The sequence below is a fragment of the Falco peregrinus genome, chromosome 8 (genome assembly GCF_023634155.1).
Source record: "Falco peregrinus isolate bFalPer1 chromosome 8, bFalPer1.pri, whole genome shotgun sequence".
NCBI lineage: Eukaryota > Metazoa > Chordata > Aves > Falconiformes > Falconidae > Falco > Falco peregrinus.
The window spans coordinates 12176347-12201160 of NC_073728.1; the positions used below are offsets into that span (position 1 = coordinate 12176347).

The window sequence follows — 24814 nt, forward strand, 5'->3', positions numbered from 1 at the left end:
AAGCATACAAGGAGCGGTCAATTCAAGTAAAAGACCTTGTCATTTCAAGGGAAGGCTTACCTTTATCACAAAAATGATTCAAAAATTGTACTTCAAAAGAAAAAAAATAGCCAGAACTTTAGCCTTTTTGAAAACTGGTTATTTGTCATCACTGAAAATGGCGGTCCTCATCCATGAAGCCAAACGCGATGTGTGTAGCTGTCATAAGTCACCTTGCTTTGCACAGCCTCCCGTGCCGGTGTTTCAGGGCTGGTCACAAGGACTGAAATGGAAACCTGTATTCATTCAGTCCTTAACTCATCAGCCAAGTTTAGCAGTGAATACGACTATGATAAATTACTTCCATAGTATCCAAAATGTATTATGGAGTTAAAAGATGCTTGAATTTGAACAGGAAAACAATTTGAAGCCTATGCCTAGAATATTGATTCAACAGGTTATTGGCTGCACATACAAACCTGGCTTGGGGTTTGGTTCAGCTTGACAGAGATTCACCAGAAAACCATTACAGCATTAGTTCAGACACATCCAAACTTACAGAATTTATTACAGTTACTGGTAAGTAACTGAGAGTTCACTCTTCAGTGTGAATCACAATGCTCAATCCCAGGGCCAGGAAAACCTTTGGCAAAAACACAGTTTAGAGGCAAGGCGTATTTACTTAGGGTCAAAAATTCCTGAATCTGGAATGAATAAGCTCTGAAGTCATACAAGCCCATGATGACCTGCTGAAGAAGGCTCCTATCTTTCCTCAAATCACCAGACTCATTTCAACGTTTTCTGAGGAGAATGCCATTCTCCAATGCATCAAAACTAGCACCTCCCAGTGTCACGTTTGTTACCAACTCCTTTTCCTATCTTAGGCAACAAAGTGCTACAGCAAAGAGTTGTAAAGGTAGTCCTTGTTTTCAATGGTAATCTTTTGTCCATCTTTTTAAATTATAAAAATACTTTCCTGGGCAGCAACAGGACATTCTTCTTCCACGCTCTCTCTCACATGAGGCAGAGCCCTCCCTGTGAATCAGACATTTGATCCAAACTGGCTTCATATGGGACTAGCTCAGCCGTCTGGGCTTCATACTCCAGGAATTACAAACACTTCTGGAAACGCGTAAGAGGCCACCTGAGATGACTCAATATACCATGTCAACAGTTGAACTCACCGAGTTGCAGATACGGTGTTGCCAGCTCCAGAGGAAGCATTCCTTCTCTACCTTCTATCCCAACAAACTTGGTTCGACAGCTTGTAACGGTTTGTGTAGTGCCTGTGACAGCTCCCACAGAAACTACTGAGTCTAAAAGGTTTTCTGACTGTGTCGGAAGAGGCTTCTGGCAGAGGCAGTGCCCTCGTTACCTGTTTTGCCAGAGATTTCCTACTTTCTAGGCTTAATTCAGTAACACCTCAGCAGCGGTAAGCTGACGGGGATCCGAGGTAAATGACCAATTACAATTGCTTCATACTTAAAAAGACTGAAGACACAAAATAGGTTATTTCTTAAACTTGAGTTTGTCAAGAGCCAGTCTTGAAAACAGGCATTATTTTTCCACAAAAGGCTACATTACAATCAAAATCTTAATTAAAATCAAGACATTTGAATGTATTAGATTATAAACACTACAGAATAGAATTCTTAAGTCTTGCATTCGATCTAACTACGTCATGAGCAAGCTTATTCGTTATGGTACTAAATTATCAATTTTAAAACAGTTCCATGGTTATGACATAAAATGCATAATTAGGAAAAATATAGATGTACTGTCTCACTTCCTTAGGACAATTTTATTCCAGCATTTTTTTCCTCTGGACAGAGGAAGCTATTGTAACTGAGCACACAACAGCTCTTTCATAATAGAAAAAGTTACCAGCATGCACAGAAGTTGCATCAAGAACAGGGGCTCTATACAATGTCCAGCGCCTGTTGAGAAACACATCGCTTTTATATGCTGTGGATTAAAGAGCACAACCATCTGGTCAGCTTTCAGGCTAAATGAGCCAATGCTATCCTGCATGCCAATTTGCACAACTGATTAAAAAAAGGCCTATTATACATCTGTCTCAGTAATGTGCGATGTTAGGGTTTTTAGCAACACTCTCCTGTTTTATGATTAATTCAAGGTTTATACTTTAACAATACACTTTTTTCTATGGGTACAACCGGCATCGCTATGTACTATATGTACTTGCTTCATTATGTAAAATTAAGATTTAAAGGATAATGGCACTAAACTGACACTTTTTACATTGCTTTTAATTCCTTTTTCCAACTTTTTACAAGATTCACTATCGCAGCAGAAGCCAAAAGGTGAAGGATTAAAAGAAGTCTTCACATAAAAGCTCTAAGGATTGATATTTAATGAACTGTGAGATGTAAATCAATGCACAACAGCACAGTTTAAGCTTAAAATACTAGGATAACATTTATATTAAAAATAATTCACCTACAGATAATACAGTCTAGTGTTTATTGTATGTTATGGAAGGTACACTTGAATTTCAAAAATTTAAAACATATAAAAAGTGGTTAAGGGCTAACATTTTATCAACATGTGATAAATGTGTAAGAATGTTTATTATACAGCAGGGTACAATGGTAGTGTTAATGCCAACAGGGCACCACAGAAGTTAGTTTAAAAAAAATTTCCACTATGCTTTATACAAACAACACCACTTGCTGTTGTTTAAGAGTATCAGGAGAAGATCACTGCCTGAAGGATAAGCAGTCCTATAACATTTTGTTAGATAGTGTCATAGTATGTAGATTTGTGAATGTTTCAAAATAAAACTAGAAATGCTGTAATTACTTCACAGAAATGCACATCCAATATTTGTTTTCAATAAGAACAATAGGTACAAGATTATAACTCTCCCTATATGAAATAATTTACACACAGATGAAAGCTACACTATCTAAAATAATCACTAAATACATTTTTCTTCTGGGAAATAAACAAGCAATTTTTGTTTTGCATTATCAATATTAAAAAACATATAGCAGAAGTAGTATTTTTTAAACATAAATGATGCTCCAAAGTTTTGTTTGTTTTTTTTTTTAAAAAAAAAAAGAAGAAATGAGAAAAAGATTTTCCATGATGTGCAACCTAAAATCAACCAAGCTTATATCGTAGTACAACCATATTAAGAAACCACTGATCAGAAATACAACTTTATGGAAAAAGTTTATAAACCACAAAACTGTTCATCAGGCCATAAAGTAAAATAGCTCCATAGTTTACAGATAAAACTGAGGCCACATAGATGCGTGCTATGTCTTATCTCCAGTAAGTAGATATTTAGGCAGAGGATGTGACGCTTTGTTTGTAGACGGCATGGTATGCATTTCTCAGCAAGACATAAGGGAAACAAGACTCCAAGAGATCCATTGTCAGGAACGGAGACTCCTGCACAATCTGAAAAATACCAGAAACACAAGGTTTTGCAGAACACCTTCTACTGCCTGCTCCTGATAATCTGTTTCATGTAGATACTTCTGGTCTGCACCACATCAGCACTCACATATTGCACAGCAAAAAGAAATAACGCAAATTCTAAATGTTGGGGAAATACACTAGTATAAACTCACTGTTCCTAGTCATTTAGCTTTCCTACATATACAGTCAGTCATATAGCACTTCTGTCATTTCCAAAAGACACAGAATACTGAACGGAAAACCTCTCAGAGAAGAGGGGATTTTCTCCCTTATACTCCGAAAAGTGCTCTCTAATGTGAAATTTCATTTTAATATTGTACGTACTAAGTGAACGATGAAAGCGACCTAAACAATGTGATACAGCATTCTAGGTGACAAAGGATGACAGTAAAATTATGTGTGTGTGTCAGGGGAATGAAGAAAATTGATTTCTGACATTACAATTCCAGGAAGAATGACATAAAAAATAATTTCCATTGGTTCATGAGCTAACACCCCCAAGGTGACACCCAAACCCCCCTTGCTGAACTATGCAATGCAGAGCCTGTTCCTGAAGTTAGTAACACAAAACTGACGAACACTTACCATGTCTAGTAGTAGGTAAACAGATTCTCTGTTCCTTGTAGTAGTTTTGTCCGTCTCCTGGCCAATCTTCAGCAGACTAGACGATGCAAGCTACATAAAATGAGTATTTCAAAGCAATAAATAAAACAAAACATTGATCGGCTTCTGCTACTTCATTACACACACACAAAACCTTCCTAAAAGAATATCCCAGCCAATGGACGCTGCATTGTACTAATAACTACAAAGGAACATAAACAATGGTGGGCACATGAACCCTCAACTGGGCTTTAACCTCAGTGAGCTATTTTTGTTTATTTCTAGTAGTGTTTAATAAGCAGTATGTGCTATTTGAATAGAAAAAGTAAATTTATTGCAAATATCCTTTTGTTCTAATCATTGGTTCACCATTATAAAGTCTACTGAAATTAACGACAGAACTCCCACAGGATCAAGATCTCACTTCTCCTCTGTGCTTCCCAAAATGCATATAAACTTACTGCATTTTTGTTGGAAGATTTAAAGCGATTGACCTTTTTATTGTTTCAAGTTATAACGATTTTGCAATAGAAGTAGTTTTACTTCCTAATATACATTTTTAATTGAAGAAATGTCATCCTACATGTAAATTAATATTATTTTATCAGACCGTGAGCACTCCTACAATACAAGTTTTAGAAGATATCTTAGAAATTTCCAACACATACTTGGGTATTTACAAGCTCAGGATGACAGAATGCAGTAAAATATTTAATTTGAAGATGCATTGATAACCCGTGTTTTCATGCCTTACAAAAATCTGAAAAAAACTCCTTTCAACTTTCAGATGTACAATCATCATGCCTAAACCACATTTATCAGAAATGGATTTTAACTTAAAATACTAACTTAAAAAATCTAAATCAACATTCTTCTTGAACAAACTCTGTCATGAATCAATTTGTAATATAAAGTGACTACGCATACTTCAAAAGAATCTTACTACATACTAATCAGTATTAAATAACCTAGGAACTTTTTCCCATATTTAATTAACTTTGACAGGAAAGCAGATCACCTCCAGCAGCACATTTTCTTCTTGAGAAAAATGTCTTTCTTTCAGACTAACAGTGATATGTAAAAGGTGTTAGAAAAGATAGATTAACAAAATACCTGAACCACCAAGTCATGGTCTGTGCAGTAAAAGTAGTGGTCTGAAACCAGTTCGTAAACACTGGAAAAAATGCAAACCTCATACCAAAAGAGTTTTTATCACATGAAACTATACTGGTTTCCTTCACTTGTCAAATGTATGCAACTTGACACAACCATTTCTCTTTCATCTTTTACAACCAGCAGTTGCATTAGACAAGGTCAACGGCCGAAGTTTTTTTTCTGTTTTACAAAATGCAATGAATTTCCAGAAGTGGGGGGGGGGGGGGGGGGGGGGGGGAAATTCTTTCTGTGGACTTCTAGTTACAGAAAGTTACCATTATCCCACTCCCATAAGTGTGTGAGGTACCTAGAATAAGGAAGGAGGGGATATTTTTTTCATATTTCCAGGCCAAACAGCAAAAATCAAGAATCACTCAAAATCAGCAGTAATTTTTAAAAACTAAAGTGAAGCTGCTGTTTTAGCCTTTACCTTCAAGTTCTGGCTAATTAAGAGTCACTTAAAAATTCTATTTCTAATCAGGCAGTACACCAAAATGCATTTAATACACATCACCACCACCTAAGGGCTTTTGATTTTTCTCTAAGCACCACTAAGGATATCAGCAGCTTTGATCTTCAAACTACTCTGAAGCACAAAAATTCCACCTCCCAAATATCCCTGTACCACACTGCTATCACAGAGTTACTGTCTAAGAAGGGCAGACACGTCAAAAGTTACAAGTCAAAAGCCACTCTGGAGTTTCCTTCTTTGAAAAAGTAAAATAAAGAGTCCAACACGTTATGGGGAAAAAGCCTGCTAGACAAAAATCTTGATTTTTATATGCATTGCACATTTCTTCTTCCAGTCATGGGCCACACAGCGTAAGAGATGGTATGTGCTATAATACTAAAGATTCTACTGAAAAAACCCTGACACTTGTACCGACTTGCTACTGTTACGTTCCAACATCGCACAGAGCTGACGATTGCTAAAGAACTACTACTGAATTTAATCAACATATAGACCTGTATTAACAATAATGCTTTTCTCTCTTGTGCACCAAAACCAGATTTATAGGAAATAATGGCATTGCATCCCAAATTAATATTACACTTTCTACCTGAACTTGAAAATATTACCTGAAGTCAACCAATGTTTTTCTTGTTAAGACACAAACTTTTAACCTATTGCTAGACTTCAAAAAGTAACTTGTCCACAGCTGATTTTCTCCTAATCAAAATCAACACCACATTATTATACAGTAACTTTAGTTTCTCTGTAGTCTGTATTTTTTATTTACATTACAAGCATTGCGAAGCAATATTGCTATTGGAATAAATGTTGGTTAATCAGTACTCACCCATACTAATCTAAATCTTTGTAGGATACCCTTGTGATTAAGATTACTCATGGCTGATTGCCACTGTAAAGGTAACACTTGCAATGGCAAACACATCGGTAGTTTCATGACAGCACGGTGCGAGCTAGACTATGTATCAAACCAACTAAGGGGCGTCAGCAGGCGAGAGCTCCCCTCTTTTTAGAGAGAGCAGCTCTAGAAATCGAGTTATACATACGGCCAAAAATTCTTTAAGACGGTCTTCAATGCTTCCCTTGTGGATGGTAAATAAAGCTGCAGCAATCTGGTTGATAGCTTTTGCCAAGCAATGGATGTTGTTGCAATGCCCTAAACAAAAACATATACAAATTACCTCAGCATCATGTTTGATAATGACAGTAGTCTTTGGAAAATATCACCAAAGAGTAAAAAAAGACTTGTCACTATGAAAGAGAAACTTTCAGCGTCTTACACAACAGGAGCAAAGTACTCTTTCACATTGAACATGGTATCAGGAAAGCCACCAGAAGTAGCTATCTCCCTTCTGAATGCCGTAGTTCTCACAACAACCTCAGAGATCCCCATGGCTTTTAGAAAGAAGGAAAAAAAATATATTGAAAGTTTAATTGGTCTCTCCAGAGCTTGACAGTATTACTGCTTGGCTAGGCTAAAAAGACACGTGCAAGCAGTTTTTTTCAATCTAATTGGCTATTTTTCTCCCGTCTGCGTAAATGAACGAGGAGTCACACTCAGACAGCATTCACCCAAGAGATCTACAGGAACTCAAGAACAGAACTGTTGAACTACCAACTGCCATACGTATCTTGCTTAAAATTCACCCAGGCTTCAAAGGCCTGCATGGTGATTAAATGACACTAATTTTCAAAGAGAACAGAAGAACTGCCCCTCCGTAAGCCTGGTATCTCTTTGCAAATTAAGCCAAATCTACCGCTTTAAAACAAAATTGATAGACACCTGGGCAAGTATCTTGGGAAAATGCTAGCATATGAAAAGGAGGTGGTCTCTGAAGGAGTCAAAAAGTATTCAAGCATGTAAAAACTGCTGATTCTTACCAATTCTTTTTGACCACTGCTGAGCACCGAGCTTTTTTTTTTTTTTTTTTTTCCATTCAGTCATTTATCATAAGTTCAAGATCATGCTTGAAGTCAGTGAGGTCAGCTAGACCCCATCACTCTACATGAGAAAAACTGATGTTTTTCCCCATGCGTTATCAGTATTGTTACTTAAAAAGAATTATACCTATTTTATTGCCTGGTTTACTCAGTGTCATAGTATCTGCAGCTCTTCACTCCTCTAATACCCCCTCAAGAACTTTACATGATATGAAAATTTTATCACTTCACTCTTCAGTCCCCCTTCCAGCCGGTCTATGAATACGCTCACTAGGAGGTCCCAGCGAAGAACCCTGTAGATCTCCACCGGCAGGCCCCCCAGAGTTGATACTCCCACTCTGTCTCCTATTTTTAAACTAACTACTGCTGCCTGAATATGCTGGTCCAAAAAAAAAACCAACAAAACCCCACAAACAAAAATAAACAACAACCAAAAAACCCCCCTAGATCACTACTTTTCTTGAACATCAGTTAAGAACATCTGTTCTGCTTAATTCTGCTGACTGAAATTTATATTTGGTTTTGAAGTGGCTTGATTTTTTGAAGTTACTTAATTTTTATACCTCAAAGACTGTAGAAAAAGCATTAGCAAAGGAATTAAACTGAGGAACTGTTGTCTTCCAGTCCGCAACAGGTCTCAAGTATTTAGAAAAGGCTATGTCTCTTGCAGACCAGTGTTCTATTCTAGCCTCTAGACCACAGATTATTCCTCTAGCCATTCAGATTTCTTACTGGGAAAAAAGTAAAGGTTGTCAGAGTCTGAGCCTTTATCCGGAGCCAGGGGAAGAAATGGGCTTGATTGTGAAGTAGGCAGAGAGAATGCAGACACTGCTAAAGCTGTCCAAGAACTGTCTGTATTTGGGAGGTATATCTTGCCAGATTCGAAAGCTGAAACTCCTTCAGATCTGTGACTTGTTGATGGACACATTCAGGATTTGTCCAGGGAATTTACTTCATAAAAAGCAGCATTTGTTACATTCTCGTTCTGGAAATAGCATCTATATCAAGTGCCTAAAGCCAGACGTTCTACAATAAGGGCAGAAAACAAGCAGCAAGGAAGGCAGGACTGACAAGGTCTACTGTTTGTTCAGTCATTTTTGCAGAGTGAATACATTTTATGTATTCCTTTTGCCAGACACTTTTCCTCTCAATAAAAAATAGCCCACTCAGTAAAGAGCTACATAATACAGAGGTCACATCTCAACATCTGTAGCAACTCCTAATACGGGCATATTTGAGTTCTAGATGTAACTTCTCTCCAGTCACAATTTCATGAGATCTTATTAACTGTACTTACTACTTCAAGGACCCACTTTGAAACAAGGCTTTGCCTGACTGCATGTTAAGTTACTGAATGTAAATGAAATCACAGAAACTGGAATATTTAAGCTACGATACAAAATGGGCAGAAGGTAAGAATTACCTGTTGTTTCAGCCTGCTAAGAACCTGAGGACTAAGAGGGTCCTTGGAAGAGAGGAGAGTTCAAGGAAGACAAACTGCAAAAGCTCTAACCTGCTGGAGAACCTCTAGCTAATTTTTAGGAAAATCACATTCTTAGAAATAAATTTGCAGAGGGGTGAATGTGAAAATATAATCACTGTTAGAAACTTTTAGTACTGCCCCACTGGCAAATAGTGCAAGTTTTGAGACTCTACAGTAGGCAAGATGCTTGTGAAGGAGAAACCGATAGCAAAGTGCTTCCAGAGGATTTCTCTTATGAATAAACAAGTAATATTTAAGAGATGTGGTTTTAAACACACATAAGCAAGTTCATTTGGACTGATTTAAGAGAATCAACCTGATAGTCCTTTAACAAGCAAGTTTCTACCTTTGTCACTCACTCATCCCACTTAATATTCCCTGCTCTTGCCTATATTCTGAGATTTTCACTCAGCCATCACAACCTTGAAAAAGCTCACAAAAAGCAATAGAAATACTATGAGTGCAGATGACTTAAAACAACTCTGCAGGTTACTGATTGTTCTCCCTACTCATCAGATAAAGCTGTTAACTTTAAAACCTCTAACTTTTCAAATCAATGTTCAAGTTCTACTCGTCACAGATTTATCCAACTTTTTCACAGTTGGCAAAAGGCTACATGATATTTAAAATGAAACTAGAGTTAACAGATCTTTAATCTCTCAAAACTGAAGAAAACAATAATTAACGTCATTTAAAACAACAACCTCCTGTCTCTCAAGAAATGTGATTTGCATACTACAATAAGTGATACAGAAGGCTTTCAGAATTTTTGGTCTTTTCCTGGTACTTTAAATTTTCAGAAGTCAGTTTAGACATTCTTTGTGAGTTAAATCTTGAACTGATTAAAAATAATGCAACTTTTAAAAAAACAGAAAAACCATGCTGTACCCAGTAAATGGATGCAGAATAAATATGGTCTTTTATGTGAGCCATGCTATATATCACAAAGGAAAAAGCTTGAACAGCTGGAAGGTGACTTTTGTATGTGTTAGAACCGTTTCGTCAATCATGTTTTTCTCAATTTTGCCTGCAAGAACTTTTTTTTTTGTGTGGACTACATGCAAAGAATTTCCTTGAGGCGAAGAGGTTTGGGTGGTTTGGGGGTTTTCTTTGTTTGTTTTTTGAAATAAGAAAGCTGAACTACTATGTGGGATGTAATTTGTTCACAGCTTATGTCTTCTGCATTCTATATTCAGAATTTTATGGTTAGTAATATGAAAAGCATATTAACTATAGAAAAGACACCTTGTATGACTGTCCCAAAGCCAATGTGAAGATTACTAAAACATCTATAGGATTACATAGTAAGTGTCACACTACTTAATGCGGAATGTATGCTCTAGCAGTTCCACACATTAGGACGACATTGCCCCCTACAGCATCTGAACTGTTCCTGAAATCTCAAGTAGAAGACTCATTTTTCATAGAAAGGTTTCCCAAATGAGTTAAGTGAATGTTTTTTAAAGTAACTTTCAGAAGAACCTTCCTGGATTAGGGCTAACTGATTTCTAAATTTTGTTCATTACAAAGTGTAATTAAATCTTTAAAGCAAATGTCATCAACAATCTACCAGGACAATTATAAATAAAGCATTCACAGGAAATATTTCACTGACTTTACATTACCTTCGATGGCAGGGCTATACTGAGACATCACATTACTAGCCAAAGTCGGCAAGGAGACTGCCACGAAGACCATGAGAAGGCAAGCAATTTTATATTCTTCTTCTGGACTAATATTTTCTAAAAACAAAAACAATACAGTTCTTTAATTAAAAAGAAGTAATCTTGAAATGTTTCCTTTCAACTACAGGGTAGTTAAGAATGTAAAATGTTTGACCCAATGATGTTTAAACACAACAAACCCAAACTCAATGTTTGCATGTGAAAGGAGGAATATTATCTCAGCCTTGCCAAAAGACAGAGTGGGGCTTCAAAATGTCCAGTTTGTTATCTACAAGAAGGAAGTCAAGCTGCTGCCACCCTATTGCTTCTAACCATTTAGTAACTAAGACATCAATATGCTGGGCAGAATAGTATTTCTTCATGCTGATGTAAATCCAGTCATTGCTCTGAGGTGAGGAGAGCTCCTCCGGTACCCTCCCTTTGGTAGATGGGCAGAAAGTGACGTACACTTCCCTCAGCTCAGACTAAAACTTTTGTGTTTTCAAAACCAGCAGCATCACCATATATTAGTGTAAGATTAGTTGGAAAACAAAGTCAACAGTTGGTGAAATACAGTATTTATATCTGTGCAAAGTGAATTACTAAAAGCAAAATACTTCAAACTACAAAGGTAAAAATCAAAATACAAGATCATAATCAATCATTAAAATACACAGAAATGCCCTGTCCTGTTCAGCCAGGTTAAACATTTCACAGCTGCACCACAACGAAAATAACGTATTTAAAATGGCATTTCAGATACTAGCTATCATTCCAAAGATGTATCTACATATATGATACATATAATGTATATAAACCAAATATACTTTTTTTTTTTTTAAGGCTTGACACATAAGTCTGAACATTAAAATGTCCCTTGGAATTAGCTTTATTTCCCCCTCCCCAAAAAACTAGCATTAAAACAAACCCCATCAACTTAGGTAACATTTAAAATATTCACAATCTGATTATAACATTAACTATGCACGACCCCAATTGGGGAAAAAAAACCCAATAAAGTTCTCTGCAAGGAAGATAGGGGAAAAAAAGCTGACAACTGTCAAAAAAGCACTGGAGTCTGATTTCATGCCTTTGAACCTGCCAGAGTAAACAGAACTGAAAAGCTCAGACAGTGGCGCTTTAAAGCAAGTAGGAAGCACTACACATGTTAGAACATTAAACATGTTTATTTTACTATGTTTCTGCTTGTAAACTCCATGTTAACACTTGCATAACGCACCGGTAACACCGGTAATGTGAAATTCATGAAGTGCACTCAGCTGGCATTTCAGCTCCTAATGCCTACTTACATGACAGAGTTGTTACAGACCTGTACAACAGAACTGATCACGACCACAACTGTTCACAACAGGAGTTCTATTTCCATTGTCCTTCAATGACAGCAGTTTTTACTGTTAGCTATTAAACTCCTTCAACATCTACCCGTTACCCTTTTCTAGGTCAACAAGTTAATTCTTTTGTGGTTGAAGAGATTCTCAAGCTGACACATCAGTAGGCAGCAGGCACAAATAATTCATGTTCTTGTGCCATTTATAAAGTTCATCGAAGGAATACCAAGGACTCAAGTTTCCTCCTAGCACTTTAAATATTTCTACGCCTGGGTGCATTTATTTTTTTATTGTTAACACTTCTACTTTTTAAGTTGGAACGTCTTACCTGATTTTTGGGAAGACAGTGCTACGACCAACGCAGGATCGATCTCACAAGGCAATCCAGCAGCTGATGACAGTTCATATACATTCATTGCCACCTGAGGACCAGAAGAAAGATCATTACAAAAAAGGACAACATTGAATGTTTCTGTGTAAACATGATGAAGCACAGTTTTGCTGTCACATTTGAAATGTTCATATTAAAGTTAGAGGCACTATGGAATGTCAGAGACTTGGCTAAAACAAGATAGAGAGACTAGATTTTGTTTCTAATCTACAATGGACAGCTGGGTCAGTACTTTGTGTGCTAGATTATAATTTCTTTTTGTCAAGCCAAACAAAGCTTGTGTATTTTTATATGTTACCTCCAAAGCAAACATCCTGACTTCCAATTAGCAGTTTCTACATCTATCTTTACTGTTCAAAAGAAACTAACAGATTTTCTCTACCAGATCTAAAGTATCAGCTAACATCTGCAAATACAGCATTTTTAGACAAAAGCCAAAAGTCACAATCTGGTGAAATAGAGCAAGACAGAAAAGAAATCTTAGAATATTCAGATCTGACACAGATTCAGTGTCCAATGATTCCAAGTGCCAAGACTTAGAGTCTAAAGTGGCCCGAATGCTTGAAGGAACTAAGAACACCTTGAAATATACTCCATTTTCCAGCCTGTCCCATGCTGTATCTTTTATTGCCGTTAACCAATGTTCACTGCAATTCTCCCTTTCCCCAATATGTGTCTTGGACAAAATATCTAAAGCTGTAGTTCCGATTAACCTCTGCAAAAGCAGGTTTAGACCAAATACAAAGGACTATGGGAAACGGTAGCAGTATGTCTTACTGCCATTAATATTTGAGAAGGTTTATGCTTTGCCCATAAATTCTGACATACAATTGGTCAGCTGCATGTAGGGGATGTTGTGCAGACTATCCTTATTTATGTGCTCCAGCCTAGCTACCTGAAGGCAAGTTGTGATCTGAAAAACATACAATGTTGTTTGCATAGTGCTATGCTGTCAGAAGGGCACATGGTATTAGCTCAAATACAGTCCTGCATTAAAAGAATTCCATAGCATCTGGACAGGATCTGGACCACAGCAAACTGTCAAGGAACAATGGCGGAACAAATGCAAGACTCCTTCTAAAAGCCTGTGTAGACATCCCAACAACTCAATATTAAAAATAACCAAATCGAAGGAGATGAAATCCCCATTTTGCTAGGCACCCCAAACTGTAAGTTTCAGGGATACCAAAATAAAACCAGCATTTCATTACAAGTATTTATTTCATCAACAGCTTTAAAACTATTTATGCTTTGCTTGCTAAATTCAGTACATAGGAAATTACCATGTTACTATGTCCTAAAATATCCCCAATTGGACAATTGTCCCAATCCATTGTACAAAGCCTGGTAAAGATTTGTCTGTTGACACTCCTTCATTAAAGAAAAAAACCCCAAAAGGTTCCAAAAGAAACCTTTGTTGCCTATAATTGTACTGCTGTATGTGACAAGGCCAGAAGAAAACTCAGACAATGAGCTGTTGATTGTCCACAGGGTTTAATTGTTAGCAGGCTCACAGCACAGTTCTGGCACTTCCAAGAAGCTATTTTCAAGACAAAGATCTGGCAAAGCTGCAGGGCAGCACATGTCAGTTCCCAGTATTCTCAGTAGGCACCATGGACAAGACTCCACAGGTCTGGCTCCTTCTCCACACATAGTCCTCCAACATCATTCAAGCACGCTATGTACTCTCCAACAAGCCTACATAGCACCACGCCACACCACAAGATGTGACCTCTACAGATGGTATCATGTGAGCACCAGCATGGTAGACTGCACCACAGCACTTAAGACTTTATCTCAGACACTTGGAACTAGAAAAAAAATCCACACAAAATAGGTATATTTAAGAACCGCAGCGGAAGTAGAGCAGACCCAGAGAAGGCCAACAGCCAAACATCATGCAAAGCAAAGGCAACTAGGTGGTGCTATGCAGCATGAGCCAGAGAACGGTCCTCAGCATGGTTTTATTTAGCAGTAGATAGGTTTTTTATGCCATCCAATTACTCCTGTGACTGTAAATTACTCCAGCGACTTCCAGAAGAGGAGCAGCAGCAAGTACTATGCTTTCTTGTACCTGCTGACACAAATGAGTTCACTGTTTAAAATTATCTGTTCTAATCAGCTTAGAAAATAACAATGGTAAAACACTATCTTCAATGATCACTGTTGCAGCCTTTATCCCACCCTATTTTTCAGTGCCCCTTTGATAGCAGAGGGCATAAGATGCTTTCTGAAAAGCTCAAGAAAAGCAAGTGGTGAATTTCCCTTCTCATCTCTTCTGCGTGCAAGTTCAATAATGGAACATGATCCTTTGGTAATCAATGATTTTATCTGTAACTATGTTAGAAAGGCTTTTCTTGAGTAGTGCAAAAGCAACTTGCACTATTTTGATATAATTTTTATCATGAAAAAGTATCATCCAAGTTAATTTTCTATAGCATTTCCACAGAATTCCTCTATTGTGGCATGAACTTCCAGTGTTTTGAGGGACATCAAACATTAACGGCTGGTTTATCAGCATTGCAAGTTTCAAAGACCGCGTGATTATATTCTGGAGTGCAACAGCATACGCGTGAAATTTCAGTAACTTATATTCTTCATGCAACCTCTGACTCATTTCCAGACAGACTGCTAAACTGTGTCTTCTGAAATCACGAGGCCCACCATAATGGACTCTGAACTTTTAAAATGGAGAAAGATGTTTTTTTATTTAGTGAATCTTCATACACAACAGAACTTCATTCCTCAATAGTAAATGGCAAAATGTAAACTTCAAGTTCAGGAATAACATCATATTCTGGCCCTCTAAAGCCATACTTGATGCTCAAGAGCATACCTCTAAAAATTGTTTCTGTAAAAGTGAATCAAGATTTGCACAGTGCATATTCCACCACACGTTTTCTGTAAATCAAATTGCCACAATACCAGTAAAAAGCCTGCAAACCTTCACAGGCTCTGAGCTGCAATAAGAGATTAAAAAAACAGCTAGGCTGTAGCTACTGTGCATACATATCCAGAAGCCATGTGATGTACTAATACAGGTTTTTGGATGGAAACCTACTACTATTCAGAAGCAGACATTTCAGACAATGAGTTCACAAGAATTTTCAATTTAAGAGAAAAATCAGACTTGCAGCTATTACATGCATAGAGCTCCACCTATACACAGAGTCCTTCAAACATTTAGTTGTATCAGTTACACTGCTCACACTACGAAGCAGCTCAGTATTCTTCCCTTTATCTCTTAGGCGTGTTTCAACATTCTGTTCTTTCTTTCCATGAAAGATCAAATGTGATCACTGGCAAACAGACACCTGTGCTGGTTGATTTTTTCCCCCAGAACATTAGGAGGCTGCAGATGCACAACTACTTAACTGTTTGAAAAAAAACCCCATCGTTTTCTTTGTGTCTGGATTTGTCACACTAAGCGTTAAAGTCTTGCCCCGTACATATTTTCAGTAAGCTCCAAAATTACTCTATCACCCTTTGGGCCAAACATTACCTTCATGTCAGTCTCTCTTGGAATGTGATCTTTAAAGTCCTCGATGGAACTTACAAGGAAAGGAATGTGGTAGGATAAGACCTAAGAGACACAAACACATACAAACTAAGAAAAAATACTTCCCCTGTAAAAGATAAATGAGACACTATCATTATTCTACCAGAGTTAATGATTTTTTAAAAATGAGTTTTTATTTTATACATATGAATTTTTTGTTGATTTAAGACATTAAAGCCTAATAAACATAAAATCAAGCTGTCTGCAATCAAGTGAAATGAAAGCTTTTAAAATGTACTAAACACAGAAAACACTGAGAGGCATGCTCAAACTAAAATCTGTATTTTTATGTAACATTTCTCTGAACACTATTTAAAAAGTAGATTTCCCCACCCACACCTTGCAATTCAATGTTCAGTTCATTGCCATTTTACCTACATGCTAACCTTTTAAGCAGTAGCATTCCTAAATAGTGAAACTTCAAACACCCTATTATTCCATTAAATACAATGAAAATATTCGGAACATATGCAGTCATTTCTTACATCTCTAAGTGCTTCCTGTGCCAACGACCGAAAAGACAAGATAACACCAATAATCGTCATTCTCTTCAAAACACTGTCAACGGCTGAACAGAAACAAGAACAATAGTGAACAAGAACGTGTTGATGTTTACAAGCTCAATTCTTCAAAAAAGAGAAAAAAAATTTTAATAAAATACTGAAAAATGCGAGGTACTGAAACAATGACATTCCTTCAAAGAGCCAAAATAAGCAGTGCTTAAGCAGGTTTTTATAGCTGAGCTAATTTTCAGAAGACTATAGTGTTAATCATTCATTGAATGAACCCCATTACATACAGCTGACAATACTGGATGTTAACACTAGTACTGTGCTTTCTTGAGGCCAAGCATATATTTTTCTAATAATTTTTTATTAAAAATAATTACTTAAGTTAAATACATGTAAAAATCCTTCCAAATAAAATAATTTATACTGTGATGGAATCAAGTCAGAAACATGTGTCAAAAAAGCCTGGTTTGTATTCTATAGCTAAGCACCTGGTCGGCGGGTTACTGCTGTTATAGCTATGCACTATCATCCATGAAAAGATGCTCAAAGCTCACCACTACTATAGTGCCCATGTACTAATTAACACAGAAATCTCGTTTTATCTGTACATGAAAAGACTGGAAAACTTTGAAAAGATGCATCAGTTTATACAAGCTCACATACACTTTGCTGCTTCTGTGTACTTAATACAGAAAAATTAATTTTTCTCATTTTCTTTAGAAAAACAACAATTAAAAAATAATTCTGTATCTTTAGTAGGACCTTGCTAGTTACCCACATGATAATCTTTTAAAGAGTGCTGCCATCTGGTCTGGCTTGTCGAAGCTGGTCCTCATTTGTGTTAAAACTTCAACGTTCTCCACCACAAGTTTCTAAAAAGCAGCAAGGATGCAGGTCAGCTATAGATTTTGGTATGTTAGCAGGATAAATGCGTGGTTTAGGATATTTCAGTCTAGCAAAGAGGCAACTGAAGTCACGGAATACAGATGTACCCCCTGTGTTCAGTATTATCATCACGCACTACTCTACAGAAGAGCAAGCTCTGAATCAAAAAGCTGAGGATTACATATCCCTTGGAACGTGATTTTTGTATTCAGCAATGTGTACAACTTCTTAAAACAAGAGAATGAAATTCAGTAAAACCAGACAACAGCTCCTCATGCTATTCAGCTTCTTGTAAGTAGACGTATACCAATAAAAATGCAGATTCACAAAGTCATCTATTTGTTTCGGTTGCTCCTTCCACTAGTTATGCTGTAAGGATTAGAAATTTAATGTTTGTAAAATTGAAAAATGTAAAGAAGAGTGTAAAAGTCAGATAGTCATATCTCGGTGCAGTTGACTTGACATTTTTTTCCATTATAATACAAAATAAACACAAAGACATTCATTCAAGTCCCAGCACCTTAGCCTGAAACAGTTAAACTCAAGTGCAGTATTTTTCATGTCAGTTTGACCAAAGAAAAGAAAATGTGTATCTGTTTCTAATTTGTCACAGCTCTCATACATTCAACTTGTAGCATCAGGGTAAATGTAGAAACTTTCCTGAAATCGTTCTCCAAATACAGATCAGATTTAAATTCAAATTACAGAGATTGCATAATCACATCTATAAAATGTCAGATCCAAAAAGGGTTTCTTTGCTAGCTGAGGAACTTACGTTGTGCCAAGCAATATTTTTAAACTCTCTTCAAGCAAGAAATAGGTACTTTTATTCTTATAAAAAAATACTTCTTCAGTTTCAGTGCCAAGTACCCTATTTCAGAAATGGAAAATATGATTATCTCTAGGTAGAGGACAACCAGTGGCTAAGAAAATGTAGCTATCTTGCGTGCTTCTGAACATTAAATGAAGAAATTGTTTCCTTTTGTTTAAAGAAGACTTAATTCAGTGCTTTGTATACTAAAGAATATCAAAATGGAAAAGAACTGAAAGAAGATGGAAGAAAACAAGATATTCTGGATTGGGTCCTCCAAAGTGATTATTAACAGTTTTATTATTCAAGTAGATGCATTCCAATCCATCTTAATTACCAGACAGCAGAAACAAAAGGAGCAATGAGGAGGGAGCAGGGAAAACTACTTCAGCAAACATCTAGGCTACTATAAGCCTGGAATGTAATTTAAGATATACGATATAAAATCTAAAGAGACATATCTGCAGGAACCTACTGCTAAGGATCCGAGAACATTTGACCTTTGATAGTTCTGCTAACTGCTTTAATAACGTTGTTTTACTTTGCCTCAACCCACACTGAAAACAGTGCAAGACATAGCAACTGGCAAGCAGGGAAATTAAATTTCAGAGTAAATACTCCTGTGACCAAAGGAGGAGGAAAAACCAACACAACTTAAACTATAATGCTGCTATGAAATAAATGGTGGTCTGTGTTTTATTCCTGCCTCCTAGTCACGTACCCTATGCAAAGCAAATCTGCCCAACCTCTTAGACCTCTCAGATTCAATTACATTGTCCCATGGTCATGCTATTTCAATAAGCTGAAGTCTATCCATAACCCACTCAGCCTTCCTGCTTTCATTCTTCTTATCTTCAGTGAGAAGCAAGGAAAGAAATAAGCTATACAACGCGCAGCAAACTAACCACCTCCAAGAATGTGTGCCCATGTACACACGCATAGACGCACAAGACATACATCCATGCTAAAAGCCAAAGCAAGACTGGTTTCCACTGACATCAAGATGGGCAATTTTAAACCAAGTGATGCATCAGAACTTGGCAGATGTGTGGCATTTTAATTTAAATCCCTCAAAGCTCTCCAGGAAGGCAATAGCCCACGCACATTGTTACTGAGTCAAGCTTTCAGCTTTACAAAAAATAACCAGCATATTAGTTTAAGATTTAAAAGGAACAGGCTGGAATACAGTTCAAATAGTTACTTATATGAGGCAAACTTCCCCTCCTTGCCCCAGACTTAAACTTCATACACAGAACCAACACCTGGTCCCACTGCGAAAAGCGAAGCAAGCATGTTGAACCCTACTTTCAATAAATTCCCCGTTCTATCCTCTTGTTGCTTCCTTCCCCCAAACACAGATGTTTCTCAGTGCTCTCTTGCTAAGCCAACTGCATCTCAGCCAGAGAGAGATGAACTTTTTATTACTGTATTTTTTTCCTCCAAATATGTGTTCATGTGCATGTGGATCTACATTATGTTCTGCTTATCCCTAACAGTATCAGAAAACAACAAATCTCAGACAATTTAAAGCTGCTTTTAAAAAAAATACACAGAGCTACAATATAAATCATGCTGATTTTGAGGATGTTTAACAACTCCACAGTAAGTGGACAAATAGAGCAGCAACCAACAAACATCTGCCCGTTGGCTTTGTGTTTTACTTGAAATGTGACGATATCACTTTATGCACAGCCAGGAGTTACATAATTTAGCCTTAAAATCATAGCTTTCTCACCTGGAAAGCCTCATCCTAAAACTCAGATTGGAATGGGCATAAGGAATCCATTACCCTGTCCAGCTGGCCACTCAGGTCAGGGATGCTGCTTGCTCTTGTGGCAGCTTGGAAAGCCCGAGCAGCCCCTCTCCTTGAGCTGTGGCACTGAATAAAAGGCTTCAGCTCTTTCGGGGCATCACACATCCTAGCAACTCAGCAGCACTGAAATTCACAGTGTTTACAGAGAGAACAAGATCTTTGAAACTGTAATATGGGATGTAATAAAACCACACACTTTTAAAGGCCTGGTATTCTAATAATAATAATTTCTCGTAGAAAAGTGAAAGTTACTTAGATCTCTTCAGTATTTTTTAAAATGTAGCACACGTTAATAGTTACAAAAACCTCCTTATAGTAATCAGTGGTTAAATAAATTGAAAATTATGAGATGTAATAAAAACTTGAAATTAAACTTGGAAATTAATTACATGAAAAAAAGTCAGTCATAGGGAAAGCAAATACATGCCAATCAGTGACATTTTAATAGTATGACTATCCTGAGAAAGTAGTACACAATACTGAATTTATTAAAACCTCTTTCCATAAAGAATTAGATAAACACCAAGTGCTTCCCCGTCATTGTTCATTGTTTCGACTATACATGCAACAAACTTCCTTTATGTGCCCGTATTCCCAACATTTTTTTTTCATGGCACAACTTCATCGTTTGTGTTGCTGTATCAGGTTTATTTATTAGAATACAGAAATTTAAAATAAATGGATACTGTTCAGCCAGAGGGAAAGATATGTCTAAAAATGAGGCAATTAACAAAGAAAAAAGCCCAGGGGTCTCCCATCCATGTAAACTCGAAAATAGATGCTAACATACATGGTAAAGTAATGAAGTCCTTATAGATGTCTAAGATACAGCTGAGATTTTCATGCTAAGTTTCAAGAGTCAGACTTGGGTAAGCGTTTTGCAAGCACCTGGAGATCTTGGAAGACATCTCTCCTCCCACTGATGATTAAAAGACACTTGACTCCTAAGTTAGGGTACCTAACATACAAATCAACAGAGCCTACATAAAGTCCTGCCCATTCAGCTGCTGCTAGCATACACACATACTACATGTGCAAACACACTACAAAACAAGAGTAAAACTCAAAGCTTTATCAGTTAGTTTGATAAAGTCGTTTCAAAAAGATGGCATGCAGAAGCACAGCTATCAAATACCCTAAAGGAGGCTTAAACAGAAAGCTACCCGCGTTCCCACCCACCAGTTTCCCAGGGTTACCTTAAGCTCAGCAACCTGTGAAGAAATGTGCCACATCAGACTTTCACTTAGGAACTTCATGCCATATGGTCCCAGAAGTTCAGAAAGGGCTCTCATTTCTGAGAAATAAAACAAACTGTTCTACTTCAACCATTCCTTCTTCAGTTATTTGATGCCCATCATGTACCTAGCAGTGATGTTTTAATTACCTAAGTATTTTACCCCGAAGTAAAACATTATATACAAGAACTTGTGTTGTAATAGAACCAAAGCAGCGGTCATGGACACATCATAAGCCTATCTCTGTAGCTTAAATAACCCTACTTGACCAAAAATAGAAAAAGTCAGCGCTCTCAAGACACAGAGGCAGCACAAATAAAAAGTACTTGGAATACTACTGAAGGTTAACAAATGCTATCTATAATACAACACTAAGAATTGCTGTTATTCCAATTACCCAAGCATACAATAACTATCCCTCACAAACATTCAGTAGAAACATCAAAGTTTACCTGATATGTCAGAGTACTCCTCAGCATTAAACGTCAATTCATTTTCTGTAGGCAAATTCACAAATGCCTTCATGGCTGGAAAATAGGCTATGTGACCATTGCTGACTTGTCGTAGCAAAGTTTCCAAATACCTTATCAGAAAGGGAAAATTTTAAATTAAAAGACACATTTGTAGATACTCTATACAGATGAAGTATGCTTGTGTGACAAGTGACAGCAAAGCCTAAAGTTTTGCTTTCGTAGTTCAACTGTTATCTGTATCTTACTCTACACCTCCCCCCATAAAAAGTGAATTTCGTAACAGGCAAACCTTAAAGTGCTTTTAACAAGTATTGGGAGAAGCAAACTTGTGAAGTCAGAAACTTCAGAAAAATTTCAAACAGCTTCACCTCCCCAATTCGAGATTTTTCATTAAATAAAACTAGTATTAAAAACTCGTAACAAATGTTCATATAATTACTCACCAATTTGTGTACAGACTGGTAATGGTTGGCTCACCATGACTATCTAAATGCTGGGTTTGCTGAAGCAGAACATTGTTAAATACTCGTGTAATGTCAATCTGTACATAATTTTCTATTGATTGGAGGACTGTCATATAGGCTCTTACACTGGTTAACAGCTCTGAAGGTTTTGCAATCTCTTGTGTTGCTTGATTATACATAGTCATCCCAACAATTGACCTTTTAGAAACAAAAGCAATTGGAAACAAATTGCATTTATTAGTAAATTAAACAAAGGTGCAGCTATGAATATGATTGTATATTTAAAGCTTTTCAATGAGTACTTCTCCAGTGTGCAGGTATTAAACTCTAATCAATGCACATACTGCACCTGCGCTTTTAGAAATAGTTCTAGATGCCGAAGACAACTGTACTCCTGGTGCCAGCAAAAGTTTTACAAGATGGTAAGAACACTCACCAAGCATTTCTAAAATCAAGCTCCCCCCCCGCCAATATGTAAGAGCAATTCACAATGTGGAAGACTTATGTAACTACTACTTTGGTAAATAAACTAATACTAGTATTTTAAAACAAAACTTATGTGAAATGCAAGAGCAATTGATGTATTGGAGTGCTCAAAGCATATTAACTAAGGCAAAAATTCTTTGGCCAAAGTTGCTGTCAGTTTTAGTTTGAAGTATCTGTTAAAAAATAATCATACAATTAAGTATGAACAAAAATATTCAAAGGAAAACGTCTACCTTGTGTTGCTCTGTGTGAGAGTAAAAGCACATCTGATTACCTTGTGACATTAACTATGCCTACTGTATTTGGTGCATAAATTTTGTAAGACATACACCATACCATTTAATCTCTCTTCCTTCTGTCTCAGCTCAGAGTATTAAAAAAAAATAATAAATCTCAGTGTTATCGTGAACGATCTCCTCTCTTCTGCAATACAGGCAGCTTCCTAAAGCATACTTTTTTTTAAGTTACATTTTAACTGTTTAAATAACTTTTCAAGAAAGTTACCAGAAGCTCTGCTTTCAACAGCTAACACCTCTCAGCAATTATCTTTTAAGTAGATAAAACAAAATACTTTTATATCATTTGGAAAGTAAGCTTCAGTTATACTTGTATACACAAGTTTAAAAATTTGGGTGTATGTTAAGTAAATAAGTAAGAATCATCTTAATGAAAAACAAGTCTCCCTTTAGCTGACACAGTGATTTCTATCTTGAATCAAAAAGTCAAGAAATCGCAGGACATACTTTGATTTGTTCAAATTCTCACTATAAATAAAACCAGGCTTCTAATAACAGATGTTCTGTACATCAGGCTAGCTTTTAATTTATATCAGAACTGCACAAAGGACTGTATATTCCCTTTTAACATAAATGGACATGGACTTTACCCAGCATGTCACTAAAACCAAACTCTCAAGCAAACTGTATTGGGGGTCCTTAAAATAAACAAAGTCATCTTAGTAAACAAATACCTCATTTTAGGCTTACAATGGTCTCAGACTTCCAGAGCTAAGCTCAGTGGTATCTAACTTTCAAAGGCAGAACAAAAGCCAAACAAAAAAAGCCAAACACACCCCACCCCCTAAACAAACAAACAAACTAGTAAATTACTACCTTCACCAGAGGTGAACAGGACAAGTCATTCTGAAGAACACGAACTTAAGTAACTTTTTGATGTTGCTTCAAAATGTGTAAGTAAGTCTACTTTCACAAGTTTACTTCTGAGGCAGTCTCTCTTTTGTTTTCAAATCAATTTGAAATTGCTATTACTACAAGATTAAGTGGCATAATATGCTCCAGTCCAATCATACATGAAATTGCGCGTTAGAACAGTAAACAAAAAAACTCCTAACACTGACACGCTAACACTTTATTGAAAAAAAAAACCTGCAAGCCTTTATAAGAAACACTACTTAAATATCTGAAAAACAATTGTAAATAGAACATTTATTCTGTTTGGCTAACAATTCTCATTTCTTTACTGAGGCAAGAAAAAGGAAAGCAGTCTCCTAAAGTCATCTGCCTGTGGCTTCAGCCCAATCCACACACAAAAAAAAAAAAAAAAAAAAAAAGGCAAGCACAACTAACCAACACTGGTCTACATTCATAAACTTGAAGATTACAGCTGACTACTTGCAAAGTCATGAAGTTATCTTCATTTTTATGCCACCTTGTCTTACTTGAAAGACAGAGTGCTCTAGTGACCCGAGATGTCTTGATGATTAAAACTTTATTAAGTCTTTATACACTGCTTGAAATATGTAACTAGTAATCCTTGGCATAAAATGCAACTAGGATAGCTGGCCGCATTAGTATGAAGTCCTCTCCAGAAGCTGCCATTTGCCTATTTCTATAAATAATGTCGGAAAGATCAAGGTAAGGACAGGAATACTAAGTGGCAACACTTTTTATTTTAAGAAAAAGGGGGAGGGGCAACTGTAGGATCTTCTCAGTTGGCTTGGTCAGGTCTCGAGTTCTAGATTTTTAGGTTTCCTTCCAGCAAGCCAGTAAGCTCAAACACTTGAAACAATCCAGCACTGTGCAAAAGAATGGTGGGAAGACAGTCTTCATAACTGCCTAGAAGTAGGCAT

General features: G+C 36.8%; 1 protein-coding gene across 4 annotated transcripts in view; it reads right to left on the reverse strand.

Annotated features, from left to right (window-relative positions):
* Positions 1 to 2336: 2336 nt before the first annotated feature.
* Positions 2337 to 24814, reverse strand: part of NCKAP1 (NCK associated protein 1) — a 61201-nt gene continuing 38723 nt past the window's right edge. For all 4 annotated transcript variants that reach the window (XM_055811976.1, XM_055811975.1, XM_055811974.1 and 1 more), the window contains 11 exons: positions 22219 to 22437; positions 21755 to 21885; positions 21264 to 21361; positions 17337 to 17430; positions 16532 to 16614; positions 15990 to 16070; positions 12425 to 12518; positions 10709 to 10825; positions 6706 to 6815; positions 4015 to 4104; positions 2337 to 3408 (listed from right to left, as the gene is read on the reverse strand). In XM_055811976.1, coding sequence (XP_055667951.1) covers positions 3292 to 3408; positions 4015 to 4104; positions 6706 to 6815; positions 10709 to 10825; positions 12425 to 12518; positions 15990 to 16070; positions 16532 to 16614; positions 17337 to 17430; positions 21264 to 21361; positions 21755 to 21885; positions 22219 to 22437 — 1234 coding nt within the window. In that variant the 3' untranslated portion in view covers positions 2337 to 3291. The remainder of the gene's footprint in view (positions 3409 to 4014; positions 4105 to 6705; positions 6816 to 10708; positions 10826 to 12424; positions 12519 to 15989; positions 16071 to 16531; positions 16615 to 17336; positions 17431 to 21263; positions 21362 to 21754; positions 21886 to 22218; positions 22438 to 24814) is intronic.